This window comes from Nerophis lumbriciformis, linkage group LG10 (genome assembly GCF_033978685.3).
Source record: "Nerophis lumbriciformis linkage group LG10, RoL_Nlum_v2.1, whole genome shotgun sequence".
Lineage (NCBI taxonomy): Eukaryota > Metazoa > Chordata > Actinopteri > Syngnathiformes > Syngnathidae > Nerophis > Nerophis lumbriciformis.
This window is the reverse complement of record NC_084557.2, coordinates 11,656,553-11,673,091: the sequence shown is the minus strand read 5'-3', so window position 1 is coordinate 11,673,091 and position 16,539 is coordinate 11,656,553. Positions and strand designations below refer to the sequence as shown.

Below are 16,539 nucleotides of genomic sequence, written 5' to 3'. Positions count from 1 at the left end.
AAAGGGGTCGGGAACCTTTTTGTCTGAGAGAGCCATGAAAGCCAAATATTTTAAAATGTATTTCTGTGAGAGCCATATAATATTTTTTAACACTGAATACAACTAAATGCGTGCATTTTTAAGTAAGACCAACATTTTTAGAGTATAATAAGTCTCTTATTCTTTTTAATAACATTGTTATTCTGAAGCTAACCAATAATAAATTAAATACTTCTTACCGTTAATGCGACTTCTTGAACAGGTGCGGTAAAAAACGGATGGATGGATTAAAATGCATGAGAATGTTTTATATTTTGAACGTTATTTTTAACACTGTGATTACCAGCTGAATTATTCATTACTTATCCTGTTAAGCAATGTCAGCTAAGATTTATCTGAGAGCCAGATGCAGTCATCAAAAGAGCCATAGGTTCCCTACGCCTGGTGTAAAAGCTACGGTTGTTGTTTTTAACAGCGTATTACTGTAAATGGAAAGACGGTACATTTGTTTTTACAGAAAAAACTGGCAGCTTAGTTGCTAGAATTTTTGTGTTAAATTGACATTGGTTTTTACAACATTATATTGTTAATGGAAAAACAATACAAGTTTTTTTTTTATTCTGGCAACGTAGCTGCCAGTTTTTCTACTGTAAAAACAAATGTACCGTCTTTCCATTTACAGTAATACACCGTTAAAAACAACAACCGTAGATTTTACAGTCAAAAGCTGGCAGCTCAGTCAACAGTCAAACAGTAATTATTCAATTTACAGTAATATGCTGTAAAGAACGTAAAATGTATGCTGTAAAGTTTAGTATTTTTTATTTGGGAAAATATAACATACTGTAATATTGGATACTATTAAAGTTAAAAGGTATGCAATTTCAAGCAGTACATTTTTTTTTTTTCTGTCAAAATGAAAAACAATTACATTTAGTGAGAAAATATGAAGTACTTTATTGACACGTATCATTTCCAGGTGTTTGCGGGCCAGATAAAATGATGTGGCGGGCAAGATCTGGCCCCCGGGCGTTAAGTTTCACACCTGTGCACTAAGCATACCGGTACATTTAATTTTATAATTTGCACACTTGTTATTTGGATCTTAGTAGATCAGGCCCTTGGTACAACTCTGTTATGTATCAAAAAGCTACTGTCAAATTAATTCATTATATTATTCACAATTAATACACTCGTGCGTTTATCTAATTAAAGGCCTTGTGCTAATATTGACTCAACACTATTACATGCCTGGTACCCTCTGCAGTTAAACGAGTAAGCAATGTAATTACTATTAAAAATGCAGCTTTTTAAACCTTAATTTAGGACTTTTGATGAGCCTGTTCATATTCCAATAAAATATTCAGTTTTAAAACAGAAGTTTGTCAGTTTTAAGATACTTTCTTGTCTTGTTTATGCTATATGAAAGGCTATACAACATTGGAATGACAGAATAAAAGGTGTAGAGAGCAGGATTTTAACTTTGGAGGTTGTTAAAGTAACGTACCTGTGAATGGACACTGTGGGGCTCGAGGGGTTGAATTGTGTGTGTGTGTGTGTGTTTGTGTGAGAGGCAGCATGGTCTCACTCCTGGAGAGCCCAACCTCCAAAAGCTTCCTACGAGACGTTAAAACAATACTACACCTGATTGGTTAAAATGAGCATTCAATAACAAGATGATTGACTGCTATCAGTGGAACTACGAGGCATTTTTTCCACAAACCTTTTTAGATACAATTCTGCACACACAGAAATACAGTAATGAAGAATGCACTGAAAATGTATAATGTACAGTGTGTGTGCTTTCCTCCCCATACATCTATCTTCTTCTTATCTGCTATGTTTCCATATGCAAGCCCATCTGTCAGTCGGTCTTCTTAGCCCAGGCCAAGTCGTCAGAGCGAGGCTTTTGACCCGTCAGTCTCTCAATCAGACGCTCCATGTGTCTCCAGAAACCCAGCTGGTCCAGTGGATAGTTACACCAGCCTGCGGTGGATGGAACGTGACACCATAGAAAGAATAGATTAAAGGGCTCCTCTAATGCTGACAACATTGGCACTTACTTCATAGTTCTGGTAAAATGACCCCCAAATAGACACAGTAGTTTCAGTTTCAGCACATTTTGGAACACCTACTTTTTAACTCCAAAATGTAGGCGGGACAATCGGTATAAAATGGATGGATGGATGTCTTTTGGTAACATCTCCATCACAATGTTTTAGCAAGTATGGCAGATGCACTGTTGCAAGTTGTAGCAATACGACTAAAGAAGGGGTTAGTCTGCATACATTTCCAGTAAAGACTTCTCCAGTCAAATGGACCAAGGAACGTTTTAATGATTCTGACCGGGCGGAGTTTGGATTGAAAAAAACTCAATTCAAATGCGATCCCAAAAAGGAAGGAAGAAAGATTAGGTCAGAGCCTGTAGGGAAAAAATAGAGAAAATAAAGCAGACCTGTTGCTTTAAAAAAAAAAAAAAAAAAGACAAATAGAAGGTAAGCTGCTAGTATTCCATTTTGTGTCCTCTTCTACTGATGTTTTCTTCAAGATGCTTAAGGAAATGCTGACAGAGCATGAGGAAACAGACTATGGAAGGGGAAGAGGAGCAGGGAAATCTGGAAATGGTGATTCTTTTATCATACTTTTTTGCTTATTGTTAGAATATTGTATTGAATAAACACAAATACCCATATTGCATTTCACATCACTCTCTAAAGCAGGGGTGCTCACACTTTTTCTGCAGGCGAGCTACTTTTCAATTGATCAAGTCATGGGGATCTACCTCATTCATATATATCATTTATATTTACTTATTTATAAAATATATGTTTTTGTTAACAAGTTAAAGATGTTTAATGATAATGCAAGCATGTTTAACACATACTTAATATTGTTAAAAAATTAAAGGTGTTTAAAGATAATACAAGCATGTTTAACACAGATTCCTTTCTTTCATGAAGACAAGAATATAAGTTGGTGTATTACCTGATTCTGATTACTTGCATTGATTGGACAGTGGTGCTGATAACGAATGGAGGAGAAAAAAATTCCTCCTTTCTGTCCAATGCCACATGAAAGTGGTTGGTTTTTGCCATCTTATTTGTCCAGCTTCCGTACTCCTTTGTATACACTTTACAAGAAATACATTGTCGGCAAAGTCCGTAGCTTGCTAGCTTGTGCACGCCAGATTTCTGAGACTCTTATTTTGTTAGCGCAACTGTGCAACTGTGCAGTCGGTCTTTGGAGTTTTGACGACAGGTACGGCGCCAGAGTCTGTTGAAATAAAGTGTTTCTCGCCTTCCAGTCGGTAATTTTAATGATCTGGCAGCAGCCAGCGTCATCTCAGAAGACCCTCGGGTGCCGTGAATGTCAATCAAGTGACGAAAGTGACGTCATAGTGATGATTTATGATCGCTCATTTTTAGGACTATTTTTTTAATGCCTGGCTGGTGATCGACTGACACACCCTCCGCGATCGACCGGTAGCTCGCGATCGACGTAATGAGCACCCCTGCTCTCAAGCTTCCTCTTCAACTTTTGCTCTGCTTGTAGCACACACTCCACATGTCAGGCTGACTCCTAGCAAGGCCATCGTGTCGTCAAAACACCATGAAACTGTTATGACTGGGAGAATGTTGACTTTTAAAACTAATATGAATATAAGTACAGTTAATCAGTTACACAAGTTTGATGGCCATCCAACTCGTGTCCTGATGTCCTTGTTGTGCCAAAGCCACCTGGACTATTATTCCCTGGACTCGCCCCCACCTTTGCGATGACTCGTTTGGCCATTCCTGGTCCCTCAGGACCCAATGGACTTGCTGGAGACTATAAAATAATTATTGATGGGGGTTCTATCCTCTCGGCAGTAGCTGATGGTTGATTGAGAGCAATGCTGTAATTTTCATCTGTGAACTTGTTACAATAAATGGGACACAGGTAGTATCGAACACTTATAATGTTAAACATATCAGTTTTGAAGTAATCGTGGACCAGGGGTGCAGAAACATGCAATTACGTCATAAAAACATTAGTTTTACATGCTTTTATCCACACTGTCTACACAGGGAAATGGGCTCCAGTTGTGTAGATGACGTGACACCAATAAGGAGCAGCATAGCGAGTCTGGGGTTCTAAGTACAGTTAGTTAACTACCGACTACTAATAATAAAATAAAATAATAAACTACCGTATTTTTCGGACTATAAGTCACAGTTTTTTTTATACTCCGGAGCGACTTATGTGTGAATTATTAACACATTACCGTAAAATATCAAATATTATTTATCTCATTCACGTAAGAGACTAGACGTATAAGATTTCATGGGATTTAGCGATTAGGAGTGACAGATTGTTTGGTAAACGTATAGCATGTTCTATATGTTATAGTTATTTGAATGACTCTTACCATAATATGTTACGTTAACATACCAGGCACGTTCTCAGTTGGTTATTTATGCCTCATATAACGTACACTTATTCAGCCTGTTGTTCACTATTCTTTATTTATTTTAAATTGCCTTTCAAATGTCTATTCTTGGTGTTGGCTTTTATCAAATACATTTCCCCCAAAAATGCGACTTATTTGTTTTTTCCCTTTATTATGCATTTTCGGCCAGTGCAACTTATAGTCCGAAAAATACGGTAATTGATATAATTGGGAAATGACTGCCAGATTCATTTTCAGGGGCTGAAAATATAAGGGTCCTTTAAAGACATGACAGGAAGTGAGGAGTAAAATCCACAAGTAAATCATGCTTTTGTATTGTTTTGGTCTATTTTGAGTACATCAGCAGTACACACTCCTCTTTTTTTCTTCAGACAAGCCAACACCACCTTTTGTACTCATATGTTAAGTCTGTATCTTTAACATTCACTCATGCATGATTGACAGATCCTCACACACAAATGATGTACAGTACTGGCCAACAGTTTGGACACACCTTCTCATTAAATGCCTTTTCTTTATTTTTTAGATTGTCACTGAAGGCATCAAAACTACGAATGAACACATGTGGAGTTACGTACTTAACAAAAAAAGGTGAAATAACTGAAAACATGTTTTATATTCTAGTTTCTTCAAAATAGCCACGCTTAGCTCTGATTACTGCTTTGCACACTCTTGGCATTCTCTCGATGAGCTTCAAGAGGTACTCACCTGAAATGGTTTTCAACCCCGGTTGATTAGTGGAATTTCTTGCTTCATCAGTTGTGTTGTGAATGAGAAGGCGTGTCCAAACTTTTGTCCTGTACTGTACATTTGCGTGGAAATGAAGGCACCTGTTCGCTCGCGTGTGTGCGTCTACTTCAAAGACGAGACAAGTGACATATATTATCACAGCAACAAGAAGCAAACAGAGACTGTGTGTACTGTAGCTGATGTGTTTGCATAGGGTGCATGCTATGGCTGGGGGGCTGTGTGCGCACGTGGTGTGAGCGTGTGTGCCTATAGCCTGTGTGTGTGTGTGTGTGTGTGTGTGTGTGTGTGTGTGTGTGTGTGTGTGTGTGTGTGTGTGTGTATGTGTGTGTGTGTGCGTGGTGTCCCTTCAGTGACCCATGCCGCTACAAGACAGTAAAGTTGTGTTTGATATCACTCTCGTGTACGTCGCTCCCTCCACTCGTCTACGCCCCTCCTCCAAATCCCTGCTTGCTTCCCATCCTTTCCTCATCCTCCTTCCCTGCACCCCTGTCCCCCCACCCTTCCTCAGCCTGTGAAGTCCTATTTGTTAGAACAGACAGCAGGTTAGCATTAAATATACATGGGGATTGTCAGCCGGTGGCAAACACAAAGGCGGCTAGGCGAGCCCCGGTGGAATCTAAGCCAGGCCAAGGCAGCTTCGCTAGGGGAGCAGGGGGATGGGGAGGGGGTACTGTCACAACCCCCCGTGGACCGCCACCAACCCACAAATACACAGACACACACAGGTTAGAAACCGTGAAGAGGTCAAAAAGACTAGTCTGCACACAGATGCTGGAGTATGCAACAACATCTGGCGTCCACTGGGGCAGCAGGGTGGCGTACGAGCTCAACCCCCCTTGTGTACCCTCTCCCTTCTACCCACGTGCGGGGAGAAGAGTGGATGTGGATCTATTACAGGCCCTCACGCACGCAAACACAACATTTCGTATCAGTTATTCATAAGAAAACTGCCATTTTGTCAGACGTTTAAAGTGGAAATCATTCAGCCATCATGGGCTTCAAGTAAGGAACACTAAAATGGCCGCCTGCCGCATACAATGTTTTGAGCATTTTGATCACTTCACCAGGTTTTTTTCTAGACAGGCACACAAATAACTGTTATCATCAATTAGGGATGTCCCGATCCGATATTTGGATCGGATCGGCTGCCGATATTTGCCAAAAATTGCGTATCGGCAAGGCATGGGAAAATGCCGATCCAAATCCAGTTTAAAAAGAAACTCTCGTCCGTGTTTTCCAACGCACCGATTTAAATAATACATTCCACTTTTCTGCTGCTCCATAATTTCCGTTCCGCATTTTCCAGCACACCTTCAACACATCCACAATTCTCACGCAGTTGCTTTTAGCTGCTGGCATTACACGACAGGCTCTTCTCACTCTTTCCTGTGTCTCCCTCTCACAGACAGCAGCACACCTTCTTACACACGTCACATACTGTCACGTCATACGTCACATACGTATACGTCCTCCCCGAGCAGAGAGGTAGCAGCATGGCTAACGTTAGCTGTGATGCTAGCGCAGCCGTGCGAGCTACACTCCCTCTAAGGTGCGCGCTTGTGCAATTGCGCACTGTTTAAGCGTCCTCTGCGCATAGCAATTATATGCCACGCACAAAATCAAATAAAAAAATAAGCGCATAATAATTTTCAACACACCGACACGACAGAGAAAACAGTTTTCGTCATCATTGTTCAAATATTGTGACGTCTGTCGAGACGCTTATCTCCATTCGGTGCCACACGCCCACACCATCAAAATGCCGAGGCAAAAATTTCCACATCAACACCGTATGAAAAAATTAGTGATTTTTTTAGTTGTGATTTCCTTCTCTGCATGAAAGTTTAAAAGTAGCATATATTAATGCAGTATGAAGAAGAATGTTTTAATGTAGACATGCAAGCCTTGAAAGAAAATTTTGAAAATCAAGACTACATTTCCTGCAAATGGGTGCATTTCTACCCTATATTTTAACTTTAGATTTATTCTCATATCAAACTCTTTTGGCTGTCTTTTTGACACTTACATCCGGCGCCCCCCTCCACACCCTGGATTATAAATAATGTAAATAATTCAATGTGATTATCTTGTGTGATGACTGTATTATGATGATAGTATATATCTGATAGTATATATCTGTATCATGAATCAATTTAAGTGGACCCCTGGAAAAACGTATTCGGGTGTTACCATTTAGTGGTCAATTGTACGGAATATGTACTTCACTGTGCAACCTACTAATAAAAGTCTCAATCAATCAATCAAAACACATAGAATCATCATACTGCTGTGATTATATGCATCAAGTGTTCATTCAAGGTTAAGGCAAAATATCGAGATATATATCGTGTATCGCAATATGGCCTTAAAATATCGCAATATTAAAAAAAGACCATATCGCCCAGCCCTAGTTCAATGATGCCATTTCTGTTTGTCATGTATAATTTTGTCTATTTTGTGTTTATCCTTAAATAAACAGGTCAGTTTATTGTTACCAACCATTGTGTATTATTCAAACTCCCCTAATTCAGCTGGCTAGTTGTTATCAAGAGTACTAAAACCCTTTTCAACATGATTCTGACAACTAAGTAGGTTAAATAACTTTAAACTTTAATAAATGCTCGGATAGATCGGTATCGGTCAGTATCGGTATCGGATCGGAAATGCAAAAACAATATCGGTATCGGATCGGAAGTGCAAAAACCTGGATCGGGACATCCCTATCATCAATTGCTACATATTGGTGCCATAAATACAGTGCCATACATGGTCAAGGCCTGTACATAAAGTGAAAGTATTCACAGCGCTTTACTTTTACCACATTTTATGTAACAGCCTTATTCCAAAATGGAATACATTGATTTGTGTCCTCAAAATTCTACACACAACACCCCATAATAACAATGGGAAAACTATTTTTTTAGAGCTTTTTAAGAATGTATCAAAAATAAAGAATCACAACCCCAAAAAGGGGCAAGCGGTAGAAAATGGATGGAATGGATGTAGGGCTGCAACAACTAATCGATTATAAAAAATAGTTGGCGATTAATTTAGTCATCGATTCGTTGGATCTATGCTATGCGCAGAGGCTACTTTTTATTTTTTAATAAACCTTTATTTATAAACTGCAACATTTACAAACAGCTGAGAAACAACAATCAAAATAAGTATGTTGCTAGTAAGCGTTTTTTTTTTTCAATAAAATACTGGAAAGGATAGAAATGTAGTTTGTCTCTTTTATCCGATTATTAATCGAAGTAATAATCGACAGATTAATCGATTATCAAATGAGTTGTTAGTTGCAGCCCTAGATGGATGGATGTACATAAGTATTCACAGCCTGTGCTCAATACTTTGTTTAAGCACCTTTGGTAAGTCTTTTTGAATAAGATGCCACAAGCTTGGCACAGCTATCTTTGGACAGTTCAGCCCATTCCTACTCAGTGGCCTAGTGGTTAGAGTGTCCGCCCTGAGATCGGTAGGTTGTGAGTTCAAACCCCGGCAGAGTCATACCAAAGTCTACTACAATGGGACCCATTACCTCCATGCTTGGCACTCAGCCTCAAGGGTTGGAATTGGGGGTTAAATCACCAAAAATGATTCCCGGGCGCGGTACCGCTGTTGCCCACTGCTCCCCTCAACTCCCAGGGGGTGATCAAGGGTGATGGGTCAAATGCAGAGGACAAATTTCACCACACCTAGTGTGTGTGTGACTATCATTGGTACTTTAACTTTATTCCTCTTTGCAGCACCTCTTAAGCCCCATCAGGTTGGATGGGAAGTGTCGGTGTACAACCATTTTAAGATCTCTCCAAGTCTGGACTCTGGCTGGGCCACTCAAGGACATTTACAGAGTTGTCCTGAAGCCATTCCTATAGTACTTTGTCTGTGTGCTTAGGGTCGTTGTCCTGCTGAAAGATGAACCGTGTCCAATAGTGCTCTGTAGCAGCTTTTCATGCAGGATGTCTATTTACATTGCTGCATTCATCTTTCCCTCTATCCTGACTACTATTTTCCCCAGTTCCTCCTCCTGCAAAACATCCCCACATCATTCTGCCACCATGATGCTTGGCATTCACAGTAAAGGGTTAAATATTGTCTCATCAGACCAGAGAATTTGGTTTCTCATGGTCTGAGAGTCTTTTTGGTGCATTTTGGCAAACTCCAGGTGGGCAGCCATGTGCTTTTTACGAAGGAATGGCTTCAGTCTGGCTACTCTACCATGCAAGCCTGATTGGTGGATTGCTGCAGAGACCATTTCTTGAAGGTTCCTCTCTCTCCACAGAGCTCTGACAGAGTGACCATCGGTTCTTGGTCACCTCTCTCAATCGGCCAGCCAGCTCTAGGAAAAGTCCTGGTGGTTCCAAACTTTTTTTCCATTCCCTGATGGATGCCACTGTGCTCATTGTGACCTTCAAGGCAGCAGATGTTTTTCTGTACTCTTACCCAGATGTCTGCCTGGAGATAATCCTGTCTTGAAGGTCTACAGACAATTCCTTCCGACTTCATGCTTGGTTTGTGCTCTGCCATGCACTGTCAAGTGTGGGACCTTAATATAGACCGGTGTGTGCTTTTCCAAATCATGTTTCATCAACTGAATTTAACTAAACTGTAGGAACATCTCAAGGATGATCAGTTGAGACAAATGTACCTGACCTCACTGTTGAGCTTCATGGCAAAGGCTGAGAATACTTATGTACCGTATTTTACGAACTATAGGGCGCAGGTCTATTTTCATACAAAAGGCGCAGCGGGTTATAGAGCGCATTAAAGGAGTCATATTGTGATTTTTTTTTTATAAATGTAAAAGACTTCCTTGTGGTCTACATAACATGTAATGGTGGTTCTTTGGTCAAAATGTTGCATAGATGATGTTTTACAGATCATCTTCAAGTCGCTTTCTGACAGTCGCTTCAGGATGCGCCGTTTTGTGGGCGGTCTTATTTCTTCGACAGCGTCTTCTCCCCGTCATCTTTGTTGTAGCGGTGTAGCGTGCAAGGACGGGAGTGGAAGAAGTGTCAAAAGATGGAGCTAACTGTTTTAATGACATTCAGACTTTACTTCAATCAATAACGGAGCAGCATCTCTATTGCGTCACATTAGTGCCAAAAATCCGAGCGCATAAAAACTGTTATCGCGCGCTGATTCTCCACTTCATGCGCGACACCCTTTTTGCGCGCGTGTGGTGCCTTTTTGCGCGCGCGCGGTGCCTTTCTGCACGCGTGCGACGCCTTTCTGCGCGCTCTCTGTGTACTCCTGGCATCTCTCCTCGCGCTGTCATGTTTCTTTTTGGCACTTTGGGGGCGGGTATGCTTAGACGGCCCCTTCTTTCTGATTGGCTCTGAGCATTTTTCATATGACCAATCATTCTCCAGTGTAGCAACGTTGTAGCCATCTTACCTCGGACAGCTAGCCTCAATCATTACATTGATGTCAATGGTACATGTACTAATTAAATTACCATAACTTGCTCGATTTTCGACCAATTTACAAACTGTTTGCCTTGTTACAAATCTTATTACATGTAGATATGACATAGGATGCTGTACCTGTTGAAATTACCTCTTTCGCTTTAAAAAAAAAAGACTTAATTGTGCAACATAGTTGTGTAGGGTCAGTGTTAGTCAGTTCTCTGATTATTTTAAACTGTTTCAGAATACATTATTAAAAGCTATTTTTAACATTTTAAAAACAAAATTCAAAGATTATTTCATTAATTTTATGGCTGAATCAAAAGAAATTCCATAAATTAGAAAACAAATGTTCAAGAAGAAGTGAAAATATAAAATAATGTTATGGTTGGATGTTATTGCTGGTGGACCAGTTCTGGCTGAAAGATGTGATTATGGTGTTTGTTGTCTTATTATTTATTTGGGTCACATTTTGTATTTCCCTGTATTGTGTTTATGTGGTATGAAATAACCATCAGCGCGCGACATTTTTTTTATCCACTTCTTCCTCCGTAAATCTTGATACATATTGACGATGACCCGCCCTGCTCTACTTCTGATTGGCTCTGAGCATTTTTCAGCATTTTTCGCCTGACCAATCAGAAAGAAGGGGCCGTCTAAGCATACCCGCCCCCAAAGTGCCAAAAAGAAACATGACAGCGCGAGGAGAGATGCCAGGAGTACACAGAGAGCGCGCAGAAAGGCGTCGCGCGCGCGCAGAAAGGCACCACACGCGCCCAAAAGGTGTCGCGCGCGCACGAAGTGGAGAATCAGCGCGCGATAACAGTTTTTATGCGCTCGGATTTTTGGCACTAATGTGACGCCATACATCTCCTCATCCGTGGCTCACTAGTGCAACAACAACGCCGGAAATGCGTCCGTGAAAAAACGTCCGACCGGAACTCTCTAGTAACTAAAGTTCCTTGGGTGAATAATGTAAACTCACTACACTGGTATGTTTTAGCGCTTTTACTGACAGATATAAGTACCGTATTTTTCGGACTATAAGTCGCAGTTTTTTTCATAGTTTGGCCGGGGGTGCGACTTATACTCAGGAGCGACTTATGTGTGAAATTATTAACACATTAGCGTAAAATATCCATCCATCCATTTCCTACCGCTTATTCCCTTCGGGGTTGCGGGGGGTGCTGGAGCCTATCTCAGCTACAATCGGGCGGAAGGCGGGGTACACCCTGGACAAGTCGCCACCTCATCGCAGGGCCAACACAGATAGACAGACAGACAACATTCACACTCACATTCACACACTAGGGCCAATTTAGTGTTGCCAATCCACCTATCCCCAGGTGCATGTCTTTGGAAGTGGGAGGAAGCCGGAGTACCCGGAGGGAACCCACGCAGTCACGGGGAGAACATGCAAACTCCACACAGAAAGATCCCGAGGCCGGGATTGAACTTACGACTACTAAGGACCTTCGTATTGTAAGACAGACGCACGAACCCCTCTTCCACCGTGCTGCCCCGTAAAACATCAAATAATATTATTTCGCTCATTCACGTAAGAGACTAGACGTATAAGATTTCATGGGATTTAGCGATTAGGAGTGACAGATTGTTTGGTAAACGTATAGCATGTTCTATATGTTATAGTTATTTGAATGACTCTTACCATAATATGTTACGTTAACATACCAGGCACGTTCTCAGTTATCCGTCATATAACGTACACTTATTCAGCCTGTCGTTCACTATTTTTTATTTATTTTAAATTGCCTTTCAAATGTCTAAACTTGGTGTTGGGTTTTATCAAATAAATTTCCCCAAAAAATGTGACTTATACTCCAGTGCGACTTATATATGTTTTTTTCCTTCTTTATTATGCATTTTCGGCCGGTGCGACTTATACTCCGGAGCGACTTATACTCCGAAAAATACGCTAAGAACTTTACACTACTTTATATTAGAAATAGCAACAGCGGAGGATGAATGTCCCATAACAAGAAGATAGAGACAAAGAAGAAGCTTATCGACTACGATGTCGGTACGGACTACAAAGGCGGACGTGTGCAAATTTTCAAGACTTATGCAGATCCCAAATACGTATCAGCAGGTACCAGAAGGTAAGAAAAGTTGCTTTTGCATATATTTGCGAAACAAAACGCCAGATAATTTCTTACCTTATACACACACCATAATAATACTGGTATGTTGAAGCACAGTACAATCCATCAAGCGGTGCTGCTTCATAGCTTACAAAAGTCGTACTAAAACATGTTGATAGATTTTTGAGCGCCGTGTGTAATGTTCTATATTCTCAATGGAACATATAACATTTTGGTGTTGTTTACTGGCGTCATATTGCAGTCTACACATATCTCTTGTGTGACTGCCATCTAATGGTCACACTTATTATACACCATGTATCAAATAAAATTGCTTCGAGGTCGGTAAGCACAACCAAAATTATTCCGTACATTAGGCGCACCGGATTATAAGGCGGACTGTCGATTTTTGAGAAAGTGAAAGGATTTTAAGAGCACCTTATACTGTGAAAAATACGGTACATGTGATTTCTTAGTTTATTTTCAATAAATTAGCAAAAATCTCTAAAAAAAAAAATGTTTTAAAAAAATCACATTGTTGGGTATTGCGTGTACAATTTTGAGGACAAAAAAATAATGTATTCCATATTAGAATAAGGCTGTAACATAAATCGTGGAAAAAGTGAAGCGCTGTGAATACTTTCCGGATGCACTGTTGCTACACTTACTTTTTACCCAATCCAGTATATTTAGCCCTTATTCAACTCTTCTTTATAGATGGAGTATGCTAGTAACCAACATGTGTCATTTTTGTGCAGTTTGCTGGACTGACACCCCAAGCTGGTCTATTATTGTTTGGTACAATTCTCGCCCGTCCAACCATTGTGTTCCATACACACATCTACATTTTCCAACGACTAACCTTTCTTTACTCTCCACGTCAGTCTGAACATAGTAATCATCTTTGACTAAACAACTTGGAAACAGTCGTACCCGTGGTGATGCAGTAGTACGTCTCGTGTGGCGAGACATGGTGGATGCGGTGGTGTTTCCGCGGCAACACCACATGCCAATCCTGCAGCAGCGTGACCCAGCGCGGGAGCCCGAAGTAAGAGTGGCTCCACTTGTGAATCTGGTTGGTCAACGTGACGAACACCGCCAGGGCGAGGACGTAGCAGTCCCAGGGGTAGGACGCCGCCAAGGCCTCTGAAAGGGGAGAGCGACCAAGTTAACACAAGCATCTACAAGACCACCGTTTTAAGTGGAGTGACGAGGGCCCACAAGAAGGTTTAGCACTCCCACAGCGAGGGTGCTGGCGGGAGCCTCGGCGAGATGAAGGGACTGTGTAAGGGGGGACGCAAGAAGACAGAGGGGGATTGCTAAGAGTGACAGCAGGAGAGAGATGAGGAGGGGAGACATTACATTTGTACTGAATATAACATTTAGCAAGTAGTGGCCAAATAGTTAGAAAATATTGCCACATTGTCATTTTCAATCAATCAATCAAACTTGACTTGTATAGCCCTGCATCACAAGTGTCTCAAAGGGCTGCACAAGCCACAACGACATCCTCGGCTCAGATCTCACATCAGGGCAAAGAAAAACTCAACCCAATGGGATGACAATGAGAAACCTTGGAGGGGACCGCAGATGCTTTCTTTTGTATTTCAAGTTATCATTACATATATGTATTGTTGCTTTTGAAACCGTTGTATTGTTGATAATAATTATTGTTATTTATTATCAATAGTGCTATTTCTATTGGTATTTGTCCATTTGTGGTGTAGTAATGCTCATTGTCATTTCTGTTGGCGAAGTTGGTAGAGTGGCCGTGCCAGCAATCGGAGGGTTGCTGGTTACTGGGGTTCAATCCCCACCTTCTACCATCCTAGTCACGTCCGTTGTGTCCTTGGGCAAGACACTTCACCCCTTGCTCCTGATGGCTGCTGGTTAGCGCCTTGCATGGCAGCTCCCGCCATCAGTGTGTGAATGTGTGTGTGAATGGGTGAATGTGGAAATAGTGTCAAAGCGCTTTGAGTACCTTGACGGTAGAAAAGCGCTATACAAGTATAACCCATTTATCATTTATTTATAACTGCTTCTTTGCTATCACTTTTACTATCATATTTGTACATATCCTATTTGCTGATATTGTTGTTGTCTCTTTGTCTTATCCCCCTCTTGTCTCTGCAACTTCTCTCTCGGTCTTCCTTTTTTTCCCTCTTTCTATCCCCTCCTGCTCCGGCCCGGCTGCACCAAATAATAATATAAATCCATTTAATAAAGTCAGATACAAATAAGGCAACAAGAGAAGTATCCCACACTTCTCTTTTGTAAAGTAAATGTGTACAGCCGATGTGGGCATCTACATCAACTATATGATTTGCCTGAGTAGCTGGACAGGACAAAAAAAATAAATAAAAAAGTCAATTCACTGAATCGTTTGGGATTGTATCATTTAAAAAAAATTAAATTGTCTCTGAATCGTATCGGCAACCACACATATCAAAAGGAATCGTTACACTCCTAATAATTTGTCATATCTCCACTATTTAAAGCCGCCAACATCACACTCTTCACTCAGCCAAGTCATGACCGAGTGCGACCTTTTTCCCACCTTGGCTACACATGATCTTTGTGTGGCCTTCAACTTCCCTCTTTGGTTGAAACAGCGACCTCTTGACCCCCTGCTCAGGTGCAGACATGACAGCTGGGGGGTGTCACCTCACGCCTTTCACCTCGGGTCCTCGTCTTTGTCTGGTGACCGCTTGTCACCGTCAGATGCTTGACATGACACGCTAAGGTGTCACCTCGCCATGCCCTACTTTCTTCTCCTTTATGTCCCCCTTAACTGTGACCCCTTCAGGTACAGACATGACAGGTGGAGATGTCAATGTACGGTGCGGGTCACATGACAGGTGTGGATGTCGCCTCCCACCACCCTGCCCTATCCCGAAAAAAACTAAAGGTGGATCTCTGTAACCTCATAAAGTGCAATTCAGACCTGATCAAGGCAAATTAATCCGTCAATAAAAATAAAAATTCTACAAATTGGAATCACAGCTTAGTTTAAATCAAATCAATTAAATGTCAGCTCATTTCAGCCCAACATGTCGGCTGAAGAAGTCACCTGTTCAACAACATGTGACGCTCCTTCCACGGTTCATCTTCTTCCTCCGGTGCCGCCCTGCGTTCATGAGGTCAGTGCACACGATTACCAGTGCAACTCCGACATGCCTCCCTGACTCCCAGCACCCCTACAAGCTGTGCTGCCTCGCCAGCACCAAGCAACACACTCAGAGTCACAACCAGTGACCCTGAAAATGCAACTTTCAAAAGGTTGTTACACTCCTTGTGATGTCGGATATTCCACTCTACATCAGGGGTGCACACACTCTTTCTGCAAGCTACTCTTCAATGGACCAAGTGGAGGGGATCTACCTCATTCATATATATCATTTATATTGATTTATTATCTAACTAAGATATTTGTGAATATTACCAGTTACATACCTGCCAACTTTTGAAATCAGAAAAACCTAGTAGCCAGGGTCCAGGGGCCGCAGGCCCCGGTAGGTCCAGGACAAAGTCCTGGTAGGGGGTTCCTTCGCCCCCCAACGCAAAATGATTATTAGCATTCAGACAGGTTAAAATGTTGCTAAAACCATCACTTTTCTATCAGTCACAGTGACTTTTCAAAACAAAAATATTACAGCAAAAATCATATGGGTTGATTGACATGTTTATTCTGTAAGATAACTTCAATAGTTTGAAATTATTTTGACAGTTAATGCCAGTTATCCTGTCAACCTTTCACAAGACTTCAATTTGTTAATTGAAAGTATAAACAGTATAAACACTTTTTACAGTAAACAAATGGTAAAACAGTACTAAACAATTCCATTAA

The 16,539-nt window shown here is 41.1% G+C and overlaps 1 protein-coding gene across 2 annotated transcripts in view; it reads right to left on the bottom strand.

The window, feature by feature from the left end:
• Positions 1 to 782: 782 nt before the first annotated feature.
• LOC133612164 (plasmanylethanolamine desaturase 1) overlaps positions 783 to 16,539 on the bottom strand; it is a 70,242-nt gene continuing 54,485 nt past the window's right edge. For both annotated transcript variants that reach the window (XM_061969328.2, XM_061969327.2), the window contains 2 exons: positions 13,626 to 13,838; positions 783 to 1,965 (listed from right to left, as the gene is read on the bottom strand). In XM_061969328.2, the coding sequence (XP_061825312.1) occupies positions 1,844 to 1,965; positions 13,626 to 13,838 (335 nt within the window). In that variant the 3' untranslated portion in view covers positions 783 to 1,843. The remainder of the gene's footprint in view (positions 1,966 to 13,625; positions 13,839 to 16,539) is intronic.